The 19,222-nt window shown below is 41.8% G+C and overlaps 1 protein-coding gene across 1 annotated transcript in view; it reads left to right on the top strand.

Moving 5' to 3' along the window:
* GNA14 (G protein subunit alpha 14) overlaps nucleotides 1-19,222 on the top strand; it is a gene marked incomplete at its 3' end in the record, with an annotated part of 182,648 nt that overhangs the window by 90,629 nt on the left and 72,797 nt on the right. The window contains exon 2 of the mRNA XM_080911248.1: nucleotides 17,313-17,497. Within this exon, the coding sequence (XP_080767374.1) occupies nucleotides 17,313-17,497 (185 nt within the window). The remainder of the gene's footprint in view (nucleotides 1-17,312; nucleotides 17,498-19,222) is intronic.

Raw genomic sequence — 19,222 nt, 5'->3', positions numbered from 1 at the left:
GTGATCAATGGGGTGATGGATGTTGCAGCCAGATCACCCCCACATGTATTTGAGAGCTGCAGGTACAATGTGATAATGGTTGTTTCATGGTGAATGTTGTCTTATATGTAACCACATAACATTAGTCCTGATTTTCCTGGGTGTTTTAGAAATACTGGCTAACTTAGAATAATTTTGTACACTTAACTAACAATAGGTACCATGTCTACATGCTTGAACAGTCTCTCCATTCTTACAAAACTAGGATGAAAGATGAAGGTTTTAATCTGCTTTTGGCATGCCATTCTTTAATTAGTTAAGCCTTTGTTATCTACACCAGAATATACCCAGGTGAAACATGTCTTGGACAACACCCCAAAAGCAGTGAATTTGTCCATTGCTACTTATCTCAGCTAGAGTGCATATTGGGCACTTGCAGGAGCTAAAGCAGAGTGGATACAAGCTTTGACTGGTGTCCTCACTGGCCTTTCCACCCACAGAGCAGTGAAATCTCTATGTGCTTTGTCTAGCATGTCCAAGCTCAGCCCAACCCCCTTCCCAGACATCCATCTCTTGTCTTCCACTCAGGACTATGGAAAGGCACCCCAGTGGCATATATTTTTTTCTCAGGTTAAGGAAGGGTCTGTATAAACCCCATACATGGGCTCAGGGTTTTAGATAGTGAAATTCCAGGGCATTGATAACCTCTGAGAGCAAGGCTGGAAGCTGAGGAGATGTTATAGACACATACATATAACCCCTTGGCTCTGTGTCCTTTTTGTTCCCTTGAGTGGGGAGAAGATGAAAGAGGACCACAACCTGATGCTGAATTTGCGCTCTCTTGTCTAACTGTGAAAGGTGCTGTGACAAGCCCTGGCATCAGTAGCATCTGCAGTTTCTTTAACTTTTCAGCCAGCAAGCATTTGATTGTCTGACCTCTGCAAGTTGTTAGGCTAGATGTTTGGGAAGGAGACAAAGCACAAAGCTACTTTTAATCTAATTGTGGGGAAAACTGAAGCCGAGATGAGAATATTTTAGAGACCACTAATAAATAATTAAGGGAGAGTGGTTGGTCCATGGTTGTCGAGGAAGTTGTGGGTAAAATGGAGTAGGTGTGAAGGTCAGCTGATTTTGGGCTCTAGGGTGTCAGGAAGCATGGAGGCTGTAGGTGGAAATCTTAAATGCGGTCTGGGCTCCAGGTATACCACATATGTGTGAATAAGCTCACAAGACAGCAGAGACTAAGGACAGGCGGAGAGGACTTGGGCTGAGCAGGAGAATGTATATCTTAATAAAGGGCTTTCAAATTAAGAGAGTTGAATGATGATCCCATCAAATTAAATAGAAATTGGATCCCTGAGTCCAAATGTGGATCCCTGGTAAGAAATTAAGTTGGCATCATAACATTGATACTGGTTCACCTTATCATTCAAATGACTTAGCTAAGAAAAATCTTCACCTAGAAAAGAAATATAGCTTGGCATGGTGGTTCATACCTTTAATATCAATTTGGAGAGGCAGAAACAGATGGATCTTCATGAGTTTTAGACTACCGTGGTGTACATAGTGCGTTCCTATGCAGGGCCACATGATGACACTCTATCGAAAAAGCAAAAAGTGTAAAAGGAAATGTTAAGAAGACAATTGTTTAACATGCTAGCAAAAATACAAGTGGTGCTTGCCAGGAGGACATGCCCACCTCCCTCTCTCTTTCATGATGGAGCATAAAAAGTTTGGCTGCAGTGGAAAGGGAAGACGTTGGCGAACCTTTAGTCCAAAGTGAGGAACTATTGGTAATTGCTGGCTTCTGGGAGGAGGAGAGTCAGTTTCCTTAAATTGTGTGGCTCCAGGGAGGTCTCTATGCTCCCTCCAGTGGATAGACCCACACCTGAAAGTTTATGGCCAGCTCAAATGTGAGTCAATTGGTTGTTTAAAAAATAAAATTAAATCAAATTAAAATACAACTCAAGTTAGGGTATTGGGGAGCTAGGGTGTATCTTAGAGGAGTTAGTTGGAAGAATGATAAAAATATATTATATGAAATTCTCAAAAACTTAACTTTTTTTTTTAGTTTAGCATGCTTATACAATGTGAAGGAATATCCATGACTAATAGTTATGCTAGCCAACAAGTTTATCAGTGAGAAACAGGCACTCTAGTTGTTTAGTACTGTACTCCCTAAATTCATGATAAGTTTAGAACCTGTAATTGTGACTTCCTTTGGAAATGGAGTCTTTGTGAATGTGATAGATGATGGGGCAATCAGAGCAAATTGGATTGGGCCTTAAACCAAAGATGGCTGTGTCCCTACATTTTATTGATGTGAGACATAGATTCATGCACACAGGAGAGGTGACTGAATAATGGCCACAAGCCCGGAGTCACTCAGCATCACTAGACACACTAGAGCTAAGGAAGAAACAGGGAGTGGTCTCCCTCTCCCTCTGTGAGCTAGGGGAGCAACATAGCATGATCTCCCCGTACAAGAAAACACATTGCCATCATTTTAAGCCACTGGCTATAGTCCTTTTTTATAGCAATTTATGGCCGTTTTGCAAATTTCTTTATTATTAATAAAAATGTCACCAAATTACTAACCTCATAGATAGTAACCCCTGCTTATAACGTTGTCTCCTAAATATAGTGTCTCTCTCAAACTAATGCATCGGCTTCTTTATACCCATTTCTGCTATCACCCTCCTACCAGTCACTGTACGTAGTATGAATACGTATTTCTACATTGAAATGTGATTTTCACTCTTACAAAAACGCTGACTTAATGGTATTATTATACACTCTTAATTGCTGTTAAAACCAGGCTCCAAACAGTGTAAGAAAGTTGTCTAAGGCTATAGTAGACGCTGACTTAATGGTATTATTATATACTCTTAATTGCTGTTAAAACCAGGCTTCAGTGTAAAAACGTTGTCTAAGGCTATAGTAAACTACTAAAGCACAGAATCAGTCACAGCTCACATATACTCTTAGCCTCAATGAGACTTCCTCAACCTTAAATTGATTGCCTGGTTATTGCTGTCGCGCTATACCATGTTTCTCTGACTCTCCAACAGGAGGGCCATGAGTCATGTCTGTATCTTAGGGGTGAAGTGGAAGCAAGACTCTCCAGACCATTCTCCTTTGCTTCCTTATACTCCTTGTTGTTGAGGGAATCCCACCAAGTGATGAGGAGCCGAGGGGAACAGTGAACTTTGCCTTGTAACAATAAAATGTCTTTTATGCCTGTGCTACATCAGTTTGAATTTTAGTGGAAAGCTCCCCATCCCCCACTTGTAGGATAGCTAACTTACACAGAGGGCAGCTGTCTTGGTTTCTTTTCCTATTGCTGTGATAAAATCTCCTCACAAGATCCATCAGGCAAATCGTACAGGTCCCTGCCATTCCCCCTGGTTACTACCCAGAGCTAAGACTCTACTGCTGAAGATATGCCTTCGTTGCAAAATGTGGAGAAACAAAGCTGGAGGCCACCTGGAAATGTCCTCACTGCTGGCTAGCTTTTGTAATACTGAGACTTTATATTCCTTGATTCCACATCTGTACACTGTATCTAATGTGGCCTAGACAATGCTTCTCCTACGACCTTGTTGAATGTAACCTAACCCACGCTCTGATGCTGGCTCTGCTTGCTGTCTATAGCTTCCTTGGACAAGCACAGCATATTTGCTATTTCTAGAGTCTCTATTTCATATCCATCCTCATTGTCACAACTCCACACATTGCCCTGTCGGGGCCTGCTTGCAAGGACTCTAAGACCTGCCACACATGATCAGACCTTCCCATCATTCCTTCGAAATATTGATGGAGGCCAAAACTCAATGGCAAAGATTGCCACCTGCATAAGCTGTGCCTGGACCTACTTGCACTTTAGTAGCATCGAAATGTCCTGATGGATCCCAGGGTATTTTGGGCCATGCAGGGTACCTCGGTGTGGGTGTGCAAACACCAGGTTAAACAGCCACGTGAAGCAAGAAGGGAATCTGGTTCAGTGCAGCTTAGTTAGCAGGTGTTGATTCAAATGTCTAGAGTCTGACCCTGGGGAGCTTATTTTAGACACATTAAACAGCATAATTTTGGAATGAAGTTTTCTGATAGTAACTCAATTTTGTGTGCACAACAAAGCATAAGATATCATTACATTGAAACTCTTTAAAAAGTACATATGTCCTCTTCCATAAAGATGGGTTCTGTTGACTCAAAAAAACAATGTACAAGATAAAGGTCTAGGGAGAACAACCGAGACAAACATAATAATCTGTGGTCGTCAGGATTGGCCTGGCCCTACAGATAGCATACAAGTTACCTAGGCTATCATAAAAAGTACATGTGACAGTTCCCTGGATGGGTTTTATTAACTGAGAAGCGGTGCTGAAGATAAAGACCTAGAGAGGGAGAGTCTGAGCAAACATTATAGTCCGAGGGAGTCGGGTGTGGGCTGGCCCTTCAGATAGCAGGGATCACCAGGCCATTGATTAACGACTTCCATTCCTAGGCTTTCCGGCAGGAACCAGGTATTTGGGGAACCTTTGAAGAGAGGTGTTTAAACATTCCTGCTTTCCCTAGTACTTATCTGAGGCATGGGGCCTCACGGTCTCTGTATCTCTGGGTCGACCTCAAATGGGGGCCTTGGAAACAATTTTTCACCTTGATATCCTTGAGCCTGTGACAGCTCCCCCTGACCTCAGAGAGCTACTTACTCATCTTTTACATTTCCTATTGTACCAATATAAGACATGTGGTGTCTTTTCAATGGTGGGCAGCTCTTTAGAAACCACGCTGTTTTGGATGCACCTCTATATACTCTGATTTTTTCTGACCAGCCTGGGAATTAACTTTTAAAAATTCCTTGACAGTTTCATACATGCATATAATGAATTTTAGTTACATTCACCCCATTCCTCCCTCTTGTCTTTGACCAAGTGAATCCAGGGATGTGTACACAAGCATGGTTGAGAAGTTAATTTACCAGGGCATTGGCAGCCTAGCAGTGGCTATACCACTGAAGAAGATGGTGCTTCCTACAGCCATTAACTACTAATGATCCCTCAGGGTGCAGGGAGGGCTTCATGGAACCTCTACCACTCACCAGGAAATGTTCACAGGCCCCAGTCTTGTGAAGGTCTTATGCAGACACCTGCAGCTGCAGTGAGTTCCTGCGTATGGTGGCCAGGTCCTGTCTGCAAGGTATCTTTGCCACACATTTTCCCATTCCCTGGCTCTTGGGTTCTTTCTGCCCCATTTTTCATGGTGTTTCCTTAGCTCGAACTGTGCATTTTTCAAAGTTTTATTCTCTGCTCAGATTTGCTCAAATTTGTTTTGCTAATTTGGCTAGTAGCATCTAGTGAAGGAAGGGTGGGAAGAGGGAAGTTATGTAATTGTACTATGACATCAGAAATGAAAGAGAATGACATGTCATCATACCTACCCAGCAGCCCGAGTCTATGATGCCTATAATTTCCTATACTCAGGGAAAGAAAAAGGAAAGTAGCTAGACCACTGATGCAAGAGCCAGCACTGGCCTAGTTGCTAACAGGCTCTTCTTCATTTTTATCTGAAATCTTTTCAGGGTGGCATTTGCTAACTGCATTTCCACCCACATACCCTTTTCTGAGATAACACCGAATTATCCATGTTTGCATAACCTTTAGCATTTAGGTTTTTCCTATCCCATTCTCCCAAACTTCCATCTTTCTCCCACAAACTACCTTTCCACACCATCCAGTATATTTATAGCAATCCTATATTTTGGTATCGATTTTCCAGACTCTATTCAATCAAGTCAGGATAGTAAACCAAGATTAACCACCAATGATAATGTAAATCTTTAGATTGTTTTTGAAAATAAAATAAATATATTACAATGTACACACACACACACACACACACACACACACATACACACACACACTTCACGCTGGTGTGTGGTCTTGCCAATAATACTACTTTGCCTTTCCTCAGCTGCTCGATTCTTATGCTGGATACCAAAGTAAATGTATGTGTATGATTATAATAGCCTAGTGAAAATTCTATGCCTACTTCTGTAGAAATCAGTCTGAATAAAATTGTTCCATATTTTCCAGAATTTCAAGGAGAGTTTTTTTTTTTTTTTCCTTTCCAAGGTGGCTGATAGAACTCTATGTGTCTCTTGACCCGCCATATTGAGAATCTCATGGGTTCATCTTTGCTGTCCTCCCCCATGTTTAGTTATACTAACAGCAGATAGGAGTGTTTCATTAACTAGTACTTATTTCATTTCATTTGAACTTATCCTGGGGTGAAGACCGTGACTGCCTTGACCATCTCTTCTTCAACAGAATCTTGTGGTGTTTCAAAATGGTTTCTTTATCTCCTTGCCTACACTCATGTGGGCTCAAAACTGTTATCTCCCTTGTTTTTAGGGCTTTTCCATTTTCCTTGATGCCCCTTCCTTGCTCTGATTCCTCTCCATTCACAACATGAGCAAATATACAGCCTTGGAACTGTTGTCATGATGTGCAAGGGCAATTCTGACTACAGGCTCTCTCAGAGCGGCCCCAGCAGCTTCCGAAGGCTGTGAGCCACTCCCTACCAGTGCCCTGATGCTAGGATTTCTCAGTGAATGTTACTGTAAAAATAGGAGGGGGTGCTTATTTTTAGAAGGAGCAGTGATCTCTGGGAGACTCTAAAACCACCCATGAAAACACGTATGTTTGCCATTTTTGTAAGTCATTCAGGTAAATCAGTCACTTCTGCAGGTGAATTTATGATCTTTCTCATAAGAGGGATGAGTGATGCTGATGGAATTTCTGCTATTTTATCTGTTAGCCATAAAACATATCAGGATAGGATTCTCTTTGCCTTTGATGTGATTTGTTAGTTTCCAGGGTAAATTAATGGAGGTCTAGAGAATGCTTCAAAATGGAGCTTTGTTGCAAACAAGTATTAAATAACTTTCCTGGGGTTTTATAAAAGATAGGTTGACACAGAATAAGCTAAATTGCACAGCTTTTGATTTTATCCTCTTCTAGGAGGGGTGACAGATTGATGTGGAGTCTTCCTGGGTCTTCCTATGTAGCCCAGACCGGCCTCAAGTTTACAACCCTCCAATGATGGCCTCCTGAATGCTTGGATTAGAGGAGTGTGGCAGAGAGCAGCTGAAATGTGTAGCTCTTTGCAGAAAGATTGATGTTTGCCCATCACAGAGATCTCTGGATCATGTAACTGCATCTGAGAAATGAACATAAACCAGTGCCAAATGTTTCCTGATGTAAAATAATTAATACTGAGCTAAATGCTTATATTGAATCTTAAGTGCATCCCGCCTTTATAACATTATGAAGATTTGATTATATAAGTAAATAGCTCAAATTACTTTAGAATGAAAACTTGCCTTGATGTCTCTCTGTATTTAAAGTTTTAAGTGTATTGAGAGCAAATGTAGACAGTGCACTGTTTTTTGTACCTTGTGTTTAAAAACTGAGACGTCAAAAAGTCCTTGTGATTAAAAGGATAGCCAGTGTGTCCCTTTAGTTTTGATTGCTCTAAGTGCGAGAGAGCTGGATAGATGGCTCAGCCGTTAAGAGCGTTTGCTAAGGAGCAAAGTTCTGCTCCCAGCCATCCATAGCTCCTGCTCTAGGAATCTGATGCTTTCTTCTGACCTTCATAAACACACATGTGATGCACAGACATACATGCAGCCAAACATTCATACACATGTTTTTTTTTATCTTAAAAAATGAACTTCTCATAGATGCCTTAAATTTGAAAGTACATTTAAATAAAAATGATATCCCTGATGGCACAATGGGTCACATGGTTGCTCTTGCTATCTCTTGAGGAACTGATTCCTAGACTCTCCTAGTGGTCAAAATATACTATACTTGTGTCTCCTGCTATTAAATGGTGCTGTGTTTGTATAGAACCTGTCCATGTGCTCTCCTGTACTTTAGCTCATACCTGTATTACCAATGGTTTCTATTAAGATGGGAACGTTACTTAGCTGTTACATGGTAACCATGTAATAATAGGGAAATAGTCTACATGTGTAATTTAGGGGTTCCTTAATTTTTACTGCACGTTTGTTTATTTGTGGAGGTGTGGATGTGGAGCTGTGTGCAGTGGGAGTCAGAAGACAGTTTGGAGGGGTCAGTTCGATTCTTCTGTCAGGAGGTCCTCGGGATTGAGCTAAAGTCATCTGGCTTTTGAGAAGGCACATTTGCTCTTGTAGGGACCTCATTGGCCTAGATGAACTCATAAAAAGTATCTCTCTTTGAACTTCATAAGATCTGTAATTGTTTCTTGGGTATTGAGAGCTTTTGGGGCTAGTATCCATTTATCCGTGAGTGCATATTATGTCTGTTCTTTTGTGACTGGGTTACCTCACTCAGGATGTTATTCTCAAGTTCCATCCATTTGCCTAGGAATTTCATAAAGTCATTGTTTCTAATAGCTGAGTAGTAATTGTTGTGTAAATGTACCACACTTTCTGTATCTATTCCTTTGTTGAAGGATATCTGGGTTCTTTCCAGCTTTTGGCTGTTATAAATGAGGCTGCTATAAACATAGTGGAGCATGTGTCCTTGCTATATGTTGGAACATTTTTGGGGTATATGCTCAGGAGTGGAATAACTGGGTTTTCAAGTAGTACTATGTCCAAAAAGAAGGAAGGCGAAAAATGGGGATGCTTCAGTCCTTAGAAGGGAGAACAAAACACTCACAGGAGGAAATACAAGGTTAAATAGAACAGGGATTGAAGCAAAGATAATTCAGGTCTCACTCAGGGATCCACCTCATATGCAGCCACCAAACCCAAGCAGTATTTCTAATGCCAAGAAGTACTTATTGGCAGGAAACATCTAGAGATGCCTCCTCAGGAGCTCTACCAGAGTCATACAGATACAGCTGATCATGCTTGCAGCTAACCATGCAGGTGCTAAGAAAGGGTTTGGAACCTCATGGGAAGAACAACATTATCAACCAATCAAACTCTCCAAAATTCCCATGAACTAAAACACCAACCATTGAGCACACATTGAGAGACCTATGGCTTCACTTGCATATGTAGCTGAAGATAGCAGTGTCCGGCATCAATGTGAGAAGAGGCCTTTGGTCCAGGGAGGACATGTTTTCCCAATATAGGGAAATGCCAAGGAAGTAGGGTGGAGAGGGTGATTAGTAGCAAGTGCACCTTCGTGAAGACAAGTGGAGGAGGAAGGGCGATGGGAGCGGGGTGGGGGAGGAAAGGGATAACATCTCAAATGTAAATACAGTGTATCTAATAAAAAAACTTAAAAAATAAATAAATACATGCCACTAAAAAAAAAAAAAGTATCTCTCATTCATATATCACATCCATGGATGTGACATCTACCTCTGAGAGAGGCTAATGTGCTTAGAATCATGGCTTTTATTGTCTAGTTCATAAAGATAACAGGGCATTTTAATAAATCCTAGAGATCAGCAAGTGTGATGCAACATATATTCTGAACCCCCCTTCTTATATCTTAAACTGGCTCTTAGGTTTCGTCTTTTAATTTCTTTCTTTTCCTTTCTGTTTAAACCCTCCCCACCCCCCATTAGCGTCTTTTTCTCAAAGAGTAGCGTGAGTCTGTCTCTCTTGCTTCCAATTCGGTTGTTGTACAAGACAATCTTCTTCCTCTTTTATGGCTAAATACAGGAAGTCCTGGACATACGAGAACAGAAGCTAGGGAAGGTGCTGCAGTTTTGACAGTGAGATGGGCTTGGGAGACTGGAATGAGTGAATCTTATTGCTTCTTTAGAAATATTTTCTCCTTGGAAATGGAAGAGTAGAGCTTGTGGGGAGAAATCTGAGGATTCATGAAGAAGTAAAATTGGAACTTAGTAGAAAAACTCATCGATTCAACTGAACACGATATAGCAGCTAGAACATTTCTGCCCCAGGTGGATTCTGTCAGAAATGTCCGTCCAGTTCACAGAAACCTCCACAGAACTGGTCACAACCACATAGTCCCAGCCTCCTACTGAGGCCAGAGAAACTTAGCTGGGGTAAGTGGGAGAGAATCTGCTTTCTACAGGGTCCTCCACCCTGGGGTTCTGCTTTGCACTTGGGGAGCTCTTTGGCTTTACCCAGAGTTTGCCAGCTTTTCTCATAAACTCCGATCTGCGGAGTGACAAGGTCCAGGCAGCTGCCCATGCAGCTACAGAGACTTCCGCTGGCCAAGGTCAGCCTAAGCCGGACAGGACCAAGCAAAGTTACAGCACTGTCCTCTGGGCAGGCCTCTGCAGGTGAGAACTGCTTCTACTCAAAGGTTACAAAAGGCAGTTTCTGAGTTTATTTATCTGGACTCCACAAAAGGCTTGACATAGAACCTTAGTCTTCATGTCTTCATCAGAAAGCCAAGCGGTATCAAAGAGAGCTAGTTTCGCATGTCCGACAGGTCCTCCCAGTCCAGGCAACCCCGTCCTTACTGCTTTCCTGAAGGGAATCATCATGGAGATCTATAAGGCATAGCTATTCATTCATGAACACTAGTGTGTCCAAGAGAGATAGGATCCCTGCTTGTAGAAAGCCTACGTAGCGATCACATTACACATGTCGTACCCTTTCAGCCTATTGCTCGTGTAAGTTAGGTGAGATCCGCATCTGTCTTCATTCTTGTGAGTTAAGTTTTGTCTCCATCATGTCTGCTGTAACCCGAGGCTGAGAGCGCTGGCTTCTGGGAGCTGGGGTTTCAGGCTCAGGAAATGCACTAGGCCACTGCCTGTCTCAGCAGTGAGATTCGTTCTCTGCCTTAGCTCTCAGGGAACTAGTCTTTCTGTATTCTGGGTAAATTCTAGAAAAATTGGTTCTCTGTTCAGGTATCTTTTGTCTCTCATTCAAAGGATTTGCTTTGCCCTCTATTTTTTTTTTTTCTGGCTTTTAAAATCAACTTTTACCACTCCCTCACCCTCACAATGAGCTTTATTGTATTATTTGAAATTAAATTAATACTTTACCTTTTGTTGTTTTCTCAGTCCCAGAAGTATAGGATCTTAGTGTAGAGATGTTTTTTGTTTTGTTTTGTTAGATTTAAAATTTTCTAAAAAGTATTTATTTTCTTTATGTATATGAGTACATTCTAGCTATCTTCAGACACACCAAAATAGGGCATCGGATCCCATGTGGTTGCTGGGAATTGAACACAGGACTGCTGGAAGAACACTCAGTGCTCTTAACTGCTGAGCCATCTCTCCAGCCCTTGTTTGTTAATTTGTTAATTTGTTTTCAGTTCCATGTTTGTAGCCTTGCTGTTCTGTTTCTGCATAAGATTCCTGGGTGGGGTTTCGGAGGATGCTGGAGAGAAGGTCCAGGGATTAGGAGAGACTCTTGGATGAGTAGTAGAAGAGATAATTTCATCTACATAGGACAACCCTCTGTGAGTAGTTCACAAAGTGTAGCACCTATGTAACAGGGAAGAATTTCTGTTGGAATGTTGTAAAGTCACATGCTTTTTGAACTTTGATCATCACACACAATATAGAGTTTCAAACTTATTTGAACAACAAATAAAATAAAATATTAGGTAATCACACAGGGGTCATCTGGAGAAGCCCAAATCAGAATATTCATACACACATGACTGAGGCTTAGGAGACACTAATGGACAGTCCAGCCGAGAACACTACTGTAGGAGAGCTCCCAGCCCTGCAAGGCTAGAGGCCCACAGCCCTCACCCACAGTCCGCCGGGACTCTGAGAAAAGAATAGACTATGTGTCATCTACACTTGCTGTGCATGGCAGAGTAACAAGAGACACATGGTCATTTACCCGGTGCTGAGGGTCCCAGTCAAAGAAAGAGCAGTTGCTTAAAGAAAAAGGGAGCAAAATTGCCTAAGTAGAGCTTCACAGCAAAAGATGGCGTAGGGTGGGGTATCTTGATGCTCCCCTGCTGAGATGTTAGCTATTGTAATGACAGCAAGCAGACAGGGGGTCCTTTGGTGACTCTGTTACTGGCCTGAGTGTCCTGCCAGCATTGTCCGTTGACTTTATTAGGGAAGGCAGTTGCAGTGAGAGGCTAGCCAAGCAGCACACACAGCAGGCTCTTGACGCCAATAAGAGTTGGAAAGTGCAGACATGTCTAACCTAATGGCGGCCATATGTTCTGAAAACTACACTTCACCATTGTGCAAACAGAGTCTATTTACACAAACCAAGATGACACAGGCCCTACAAGTGTAGGTTGTATGTATAGATTGCAAATCTATGCAATATATCACTGTCCTGAATACTGAAGGCGACTGTAACACAGTGGTATTTGTGTACCTGAGCAGCTCTCAGTGTTAAATAGTAAGTGACAATACAGCATGACGGGAACTGTTCAGTTTCATTATAAGCTTAGAGCCCATCAGTACATGGACATTAGATATAGTCTGCCATATATGACACCCATTGTATACAGTGCCATCCCTTTGTTGGCTGGGAGGTCATTTAGTGACTTAACTCTCATTGGATTTCATTTTCAAACGTGCAAATGGAGAAATGGAAAGTAAACAGGGAGGTGACATTTCCCTTATGGATATTGAAGACTGAATGAAATTGCTAGACGACTCTTCGCCCCTCTGTGTTGCTGCATGCCGAGTCTGATTGCAAAGCCTCCTGGAATAGGACTCTCATCACATCAGGAGCAATCTCTAATAACTGAACACCAAAATTCCCTCTCCAGCCAAAATGCCTGGCCCCTGTTTGGAATAAAAATCTGATGTGAACGGAGAGTTCCTTCTCTCCTCCATTTGTAGGAGTAGTCCCAGCAGGCTCAGACAGACACACTTAGCCCAGCAGCATAGGCCCAAAGCCGTGATTAAGAAGGCAGTTGGCTAAAGATGGAGGCAGAGAAGAGCTAAGCCAGCCACTCTTCAATTAAAAACCATCAGTAAAGAGCACTAGTAGTTTTCATCCCCAGAGGTATGCCTTTGGATGTTCATTTTCCTCCTGAATAAATGAATAATTGTATGTGTAAAGTCCAAATGTGGAGTTTCTGGTTGGAACAGGTAAGTGGATCAGCTCAGACTCTTGATTTGACCTTACCAGTCCCTGCAGTCCTGCCACAGCTGCCACTGTAGAAGGAGTGATGTCATGACCTGCCTGCACTCCCTCTTGCCGGCTGCTCCCTGCTGCGGGAGCCATGCCTGGACTAGCACAGTTCTGTAGGCTGAATGAACAAGGCTCTCCTTTTGTAATTTTAGTCTGTGTAGTAAAGGAGGCCTTTTATTTAGGGACATAACAAATTGTCTCGGAAAGAGCATGTGCCAATGTAGACCTGATTCAGACGCCGGCCAACACTTTCAAACTGTGTACACTTGGACAACCTGTGAAGTCTTTATGTTCTCAGTTCCTCTTCTAGAAGAATATCATTCCAACTGGTTGTAGAGCAGCTTGAATGGGAACAGAGTGGAGGGGGGCTTCTACATGGCTTCTTTGTTTTCTTGATTTGGTCCTCAGTGATGTCAGTCAGTCTAGCCTACATCTTCTTTGCCTCCAACCTATCTCTCTCTCTCTCTCTCTCTCTCTCTCTCTCTCTCTCTCTCTCTCTCTCTCTCTCTCTCTCTCTCTCTCTCTCTTCTGTGTATCTGTTTGAAACCATAGATTTAAAAGAGTACTTTAAAATGATGGTATTTTTAAGTACTTTTGCTATTTAATCTTAAAAGCAGTTCTAAAGTAGGTCTTTTGGTTGGTTGGTTGGTTGGTTTTTAATGCTTCAAATACAGAGGAAGAAATATGCTGATTTTGAGACATTTGTGACTGCCTTGGTCCTGGTATAAGGAAATGAGCCTTTGCTACTGGGAGCTTTCCTATCTTGCTGCCGAATTTCACGCTGTCTAGAGTGAGTTTTCTGGCTTCAAGGTCAGTGACAGCTTGCTTGAAGCAGTTACATAATCTTCATGTTCACCTTGACTTCTTCATCTGTAAAACACAAGACTAATGTTTGTTTGGGGTGAACTGGCAAAGGACCAGAGGCTTTGTCCAGTAAGGGGGAAGCAATGGAGTATTGTAACTGGGGAGAGGAACCCCAGAATTCTGTGGGAACAGAGATCTAATCTGCCTTAGGACTTTGGGCCAAGCGTTGATTGTAACATTTAGAAGAGGGAGTTGGTACTCTGCTCAGTTTTCATGCAGTTCTTCATGTGGATCTAGGAAAACCTAATTAATATGAAAGCTGAATCATAGGAAGAAACACAGTAAAGCTAACTCTACATGCTCTGATTTTTTCATAGGGAGCTTCACAAGAAGTTCTGAGCAGGACCTGAGCAGGGTGTCTCTCCAAGATGATGGTTTGTCTGGGGTTTATCCAGTGTATGGCTGGACTGAAAATTTGCCCTTCTAGTCCAGTACCACCAAGTCCTTTGGTTTATGAGCCTGATCATCTCTGACAGTAGAGCTTGTCAGTAAAGTCCAAGTGAATCTATTTCAGGTCTTTCTCCTGGTACCTATGTGTAGTGCAGACTTTATGTAAGCAATCTGAATCCCAGGTTTCTTACCTGAGTACCGAGAGATCAGCATTCATTTCACAGTGGTTCTGAAGATTAAAGGAGGCCACTGGGGTAGAGTCCCCAGCATAGTGACTACTTTAATATGTGTTAGTATCAGCATCCATTTAGCACCCAGGAGAGGTCATTGAATATCAGAGTGAGGCTCCTTCTAGGTCCTTTCTTTACTTATCTATGTGATCCGAGTCTTTGGACACTCATGGAACAGAAACTGGGGCACAGAGAATTGGCATATTCTATTTTCCCAAGTGTTGAGTAGCTTAGGTAATTGTAACTTGGTAGATTTCGAAAACATCTTGTATTTGTAAAATTTAGACATATGCTATTCAGGAAAGGACTGCTGAGTGTGGACACGCCCTAGGGAAGCTAGCTGAAGTAAGTCAGGCACAAAAGAACAAAGATTGTATAACTTCATGTCAATGAGACATCAAGCGTAGTCAGATATGACAAAGCAGAAATTAAGGGTGCTTACCAAGGCTGCCAGTGGGGTTCCATTTTGTAAGATTAAAAGAGTTCTGACAATTGATTGCACAACACTGAATTATTTCTGTGTTAGTTAAAAAGTAATTCAAAAGGAGACAATTCAGTGCTTGCTGTCTAAATAGAAAGACCTGAATTCATTTCTCTAGCAGTCAGGTAAAAAGCCAGCATGGTAGTATATAACTATGATTTGAGAGATGGAAGGTGGGGGCAGGCAGAGCTTTAGAGTTTACTGGTCAACCAATTAACCCAGCTGATTCCAGAAGTTGCTGATTTTGTGAGAGACCCCGACTCAAATAAAGAGATGGAGAGCAACTGAGGAAGAACCTAACAACAAGTGCTTTTCAATATGTATTTATGGTACCAAATGTCAGGCGCCTTGCCAAGCACAAAGAAGGCCAGCATTCATGTAATGGTTAGTACTGATTATCAGCTTGACACTGAGAAGACAGGCTCTCAGGCACACCTGTGAAAATGCCTATATCACTGGTTCTCAACATGTGGGTCACGACCCCTTCCACAGGAATTTTATCAGATATTCTAGATTTCAACTATTTACATTATTATTCATAACAGTAGCAAAATTACAGTTATAAAGTAGCAATGAAAATAATGTGATGATTGGGGGTCACCACAACATGAGGAACTGTATTAAAGGGTCACAGCACTAGGAAGGTTGGGAACCACTAGTCTAGATTAAGGGTAGTCTGTGATGATAGCTGTGAGGGGGGCCTATCTTGATTAATTTACTTGAGCTGAGAAGATACATCATAATTGTGGGTAGGGCCAGTCTTTGAGTACTGAGCTCTACCTGGTCAGGAAGGTCAGGCAAAGCCAAGAGTAAATCAAGGGATAAAAGCAGAAAGAGGAATGAATCTGTATAAATGGGCCAAGGAGGCTCAATATGAGAGCTAGCCAGTGTGGCTGGGTTATAGAGTGTAGAAGGAAGTGTCTTTAAGGAAAGGCTGCTAAGGACAGTAGGCCTACATCACTGGGCCCTCTAGTCAACTTTTGTCTGACTTCCTGAGGGGAAGGGAACACACTGGGGGTTTAACAAAGAAACAAGCAGGAGAGTGTGTTTTGACAAAATCAGTATTAAGAAATCTTGTTTTACCAGAAGAATCTTATAAAATTCCTAAAAGCTTTGTCTTTCCTGGACCTTACTCTCTGAGTTTTGAAGAGTCCTGGTAATGGTACAGAGGAAACCACATATAAGTTTAAAAGTCACTAATTTTAATCAACTCGGTAGCTATATGTCTATATTCTAGCCCTCTGTTCTGTAAAAACACATCTCTATAAGTTAAATATTTTTTAAAAGTACAACATAGTATTTATGTGACTAAGAGTCAATAAAGTGCTAGAGATGATAGAAGTTGATGACAATTGTACAGTCTGGGGGTCCTGTTGAGACACTGAAAATGAATGACTATAAAGAGTCACAATTAATTGATCATTCCACAAAAAATAATTTTTGGCTTTTGTTACAGCAGAATTTCTATGTTGTATTAGCAAATTTTTTCACATAAGATTTTCTTTTGATAGGCACACTGTTAGACAACTTTCTCTATTTCTAACAAATTATGAAATGCAATTTTCACTTCGTAAAGTACATTTATTTAAGGGGTATAGTGTGGGTAATTTTAGTTCTAAGACAGTTTTTCCTTGATCTTTGCTGGAAACCTTATTAACAACCAAACTGTTAATAAAAATTATTAAGCACTATTTGTATTTGGAGATCAACCATTAATACCTCATATAATTGATTCCACTTATTATAGACAATATTAGAAATATTGAGCTTCATTGTATAAATATTTTTATTATCTTTTAAGCAGATTCTCAATGTGAGAGAAATATAGGGTATAAAAAATTGGGATCCTATTTTTTACGTGTCATGTTTGTACATTAAAGACCAATGGAATAGTTCAGGGATATATGCTTCTTGGTGTCACAGGCTAGTGTTAGGAGTTTGGAAAACCTCCTGAAGTAGGGACTGGAATGAACAGCTATCATATAGATACTTGGCGTCTCTGCAAATGATGCTTCCTTGCCCAAGGATCATGTTGGCAATTATCCTTCTCTTCTCCAAGAGTTTTGCTGCTCAGATCATTCCTGCCCACTGAAGCAGCATCAATGCCAATAGAAACAGCAGCAAATCCTTCATGTTCAGAGTGGTCAGGTGTCTGACCTGTTTCAAAGACTTGAAGAAAGGAAGATGGGCAGGAGCTACCACACAAGCTTCTGGTAGACTCTTTCCAAGCCCTTCGCACCACCCTGTTACCCGGGATCTGGACTAATGCTACCAGGGTTCCTCTTGGAGTCTAACTGTTCTTCACTCATTGTTTTTCTCTTAGGAACTGGTGAGAGTGGGAAAAGCACCTTTATCAAGCAGATGAGGATAATCCATGGGTCTGGCTACAGTGATGAAGATAGAAAGGGCTTCACAAAGCTGGTTTACCAAAACATATTCACAGCTATGCAAGCCATGATCAGAGCAATGGACACCCTGAGGATACAATACATGTGTGAGCAGAATAAGGTACTGTACGTGAGAGGGTTGACTATGTCTGTGAATGAACACCTTTCTAGCAGGGTCACTGAATGTCTCGGAACAAAAAGTTTTGCTAAATGATTTGGTCCAGTGCCAGAGTACTTGAGGTCCTTACTCTGTAGAGCAAGAACTATTGGGAGGCATGTGATGCATTTATAGTCCTGTTGGTCTTATTTCTGCCTGACATCTTCTGTGGGAAATGAGGTTGTGATGTTATGTAGTGTAAAAAACTCTGAAACTAAGGCATTTGTTGCCATTGCTCATTTTCCCACGGACTGTCAGAAGAAGATGCCCGTTTTCCCTTTGAGTGGAGAGACCCATTGTTTGCCTCAGTGGGGAAATTCTGCTGGTGGTTTTATAGCATCGAGCTTTCTAAGAATGCCTAGTCTCAGGAAATATTTTCACTAGTGTGCTGTAGACTACTGAGAGAAACTGCTAGAGTTTGTGCCGGGAGCTGGCCCTTCAGGGAACTAAGTGACATTTTATGAAAGCAGCTAGAAAAGTGCTATCATGATGTGAGCACACCAAGCTTACATTTCTTCCCATTGCCACTTGTCTCTCGTGATGCAAGTGTCCTAATAATGAAGGAAAAGTGAAAGAAGGGAGGGGAGCCAAGTAGAATTGCATGTGCTATATCAGAACAGGGTGGAGTTTACTTTGAATCCAGATTGTAATAAGTTTAACTGGGTGGCCTGCCATTCTAGCCCCTGGGGGTGGGGGTGGGGGGAGATAGTGAATTGAAGGCCAGCCTGAGCTACAGAATAACACCTGACAGAATCTATTTAAGAGCAATGTTGACCTGAATGGATAATTTTATCAAGGCTGTGGCACCTTGTGTGTGTCTTCATGTGTGTCTTCTGTACATGACAGAGAAAATTTCAAAGCAAATGAGAAATTTAAATTTCTATTCCCTGGAAAGTCTCTGTTTAGGACACAGTATGCACCAAACTGGAAAGACCTTCACTTTGCCGGCACAGCTTCAAAATCATCTGAAGGAGCATGGCTTGACTACAGTTTCACCTTCCAACAGCCATGCTGGCAGCACGTAGGCTGAACTCATATGCAGAAATACGTGAGGTGCACACTAAGCCACCTCTCAGGTTGTAGACATGACTGTGATGATCCGCACACCGATTGCTTTTTAGTGCGTGTGTTACCTTTGGAAAGTGTGTAGTCCCTTGATACCCTACATTGCATCCTAAATGCAGGATTTCTGAGGAGATTGCAGATGCTTTCAAAGGGGAAGCAAGGTAGAAATGACCTCCTAGTGATTTCCTTCATTTGCTTCCCATGGCTGGAGGCTGCAGTTTCTTTGCTGGTCATAGTAGGCAAGCTGGATGAAGCTTGGGATTTTGGGAAAGGGTTATAAACAGAACAACGGATGAGAGAGGACTCACGGGGAAACCAGTTTTGCTTCCCTTAGTGATGTGTGTTTGTGAAACCCAATCATGTTTGCTAGCCAAGACCTCTGGTTTCAGTTTTTTTTGTTTTGTTTTTCTTCATGGTCTCTTAAAGGTGCTCTGAATTCATTCATATTCTCAACAAGAATTTATGGGCTCTGACATTCCATCACCTCTCCTGCCTGCTCCGGTCTCCATTTTTCCCCACAGACCATCTCTGTGTGTCTGCTTGTCTGTACTCATTTCCTGGGGCTGCAGTAACAAAGTACCTTAATCGAGACCTTCAAACAACATTATTTTCTCATTATTCTGG

The sequence above is a fragment of the Micromys minutus genome, assembly GCF_963924665.1.
Source record: "Micromys minutus genome assembly, chromosome: 2".
Taxonomy (NCBI): domain Eukaryota; kingdom Metazoa; phylum Chordata; class Mammalia; order Rodentia; family Muridae; genus Micromys; species Micromys minutus.
Note: the sequence above shows the minus strand (reverse complement) of the source record. Positions and strands in the feature narration are given on the sequence as shown.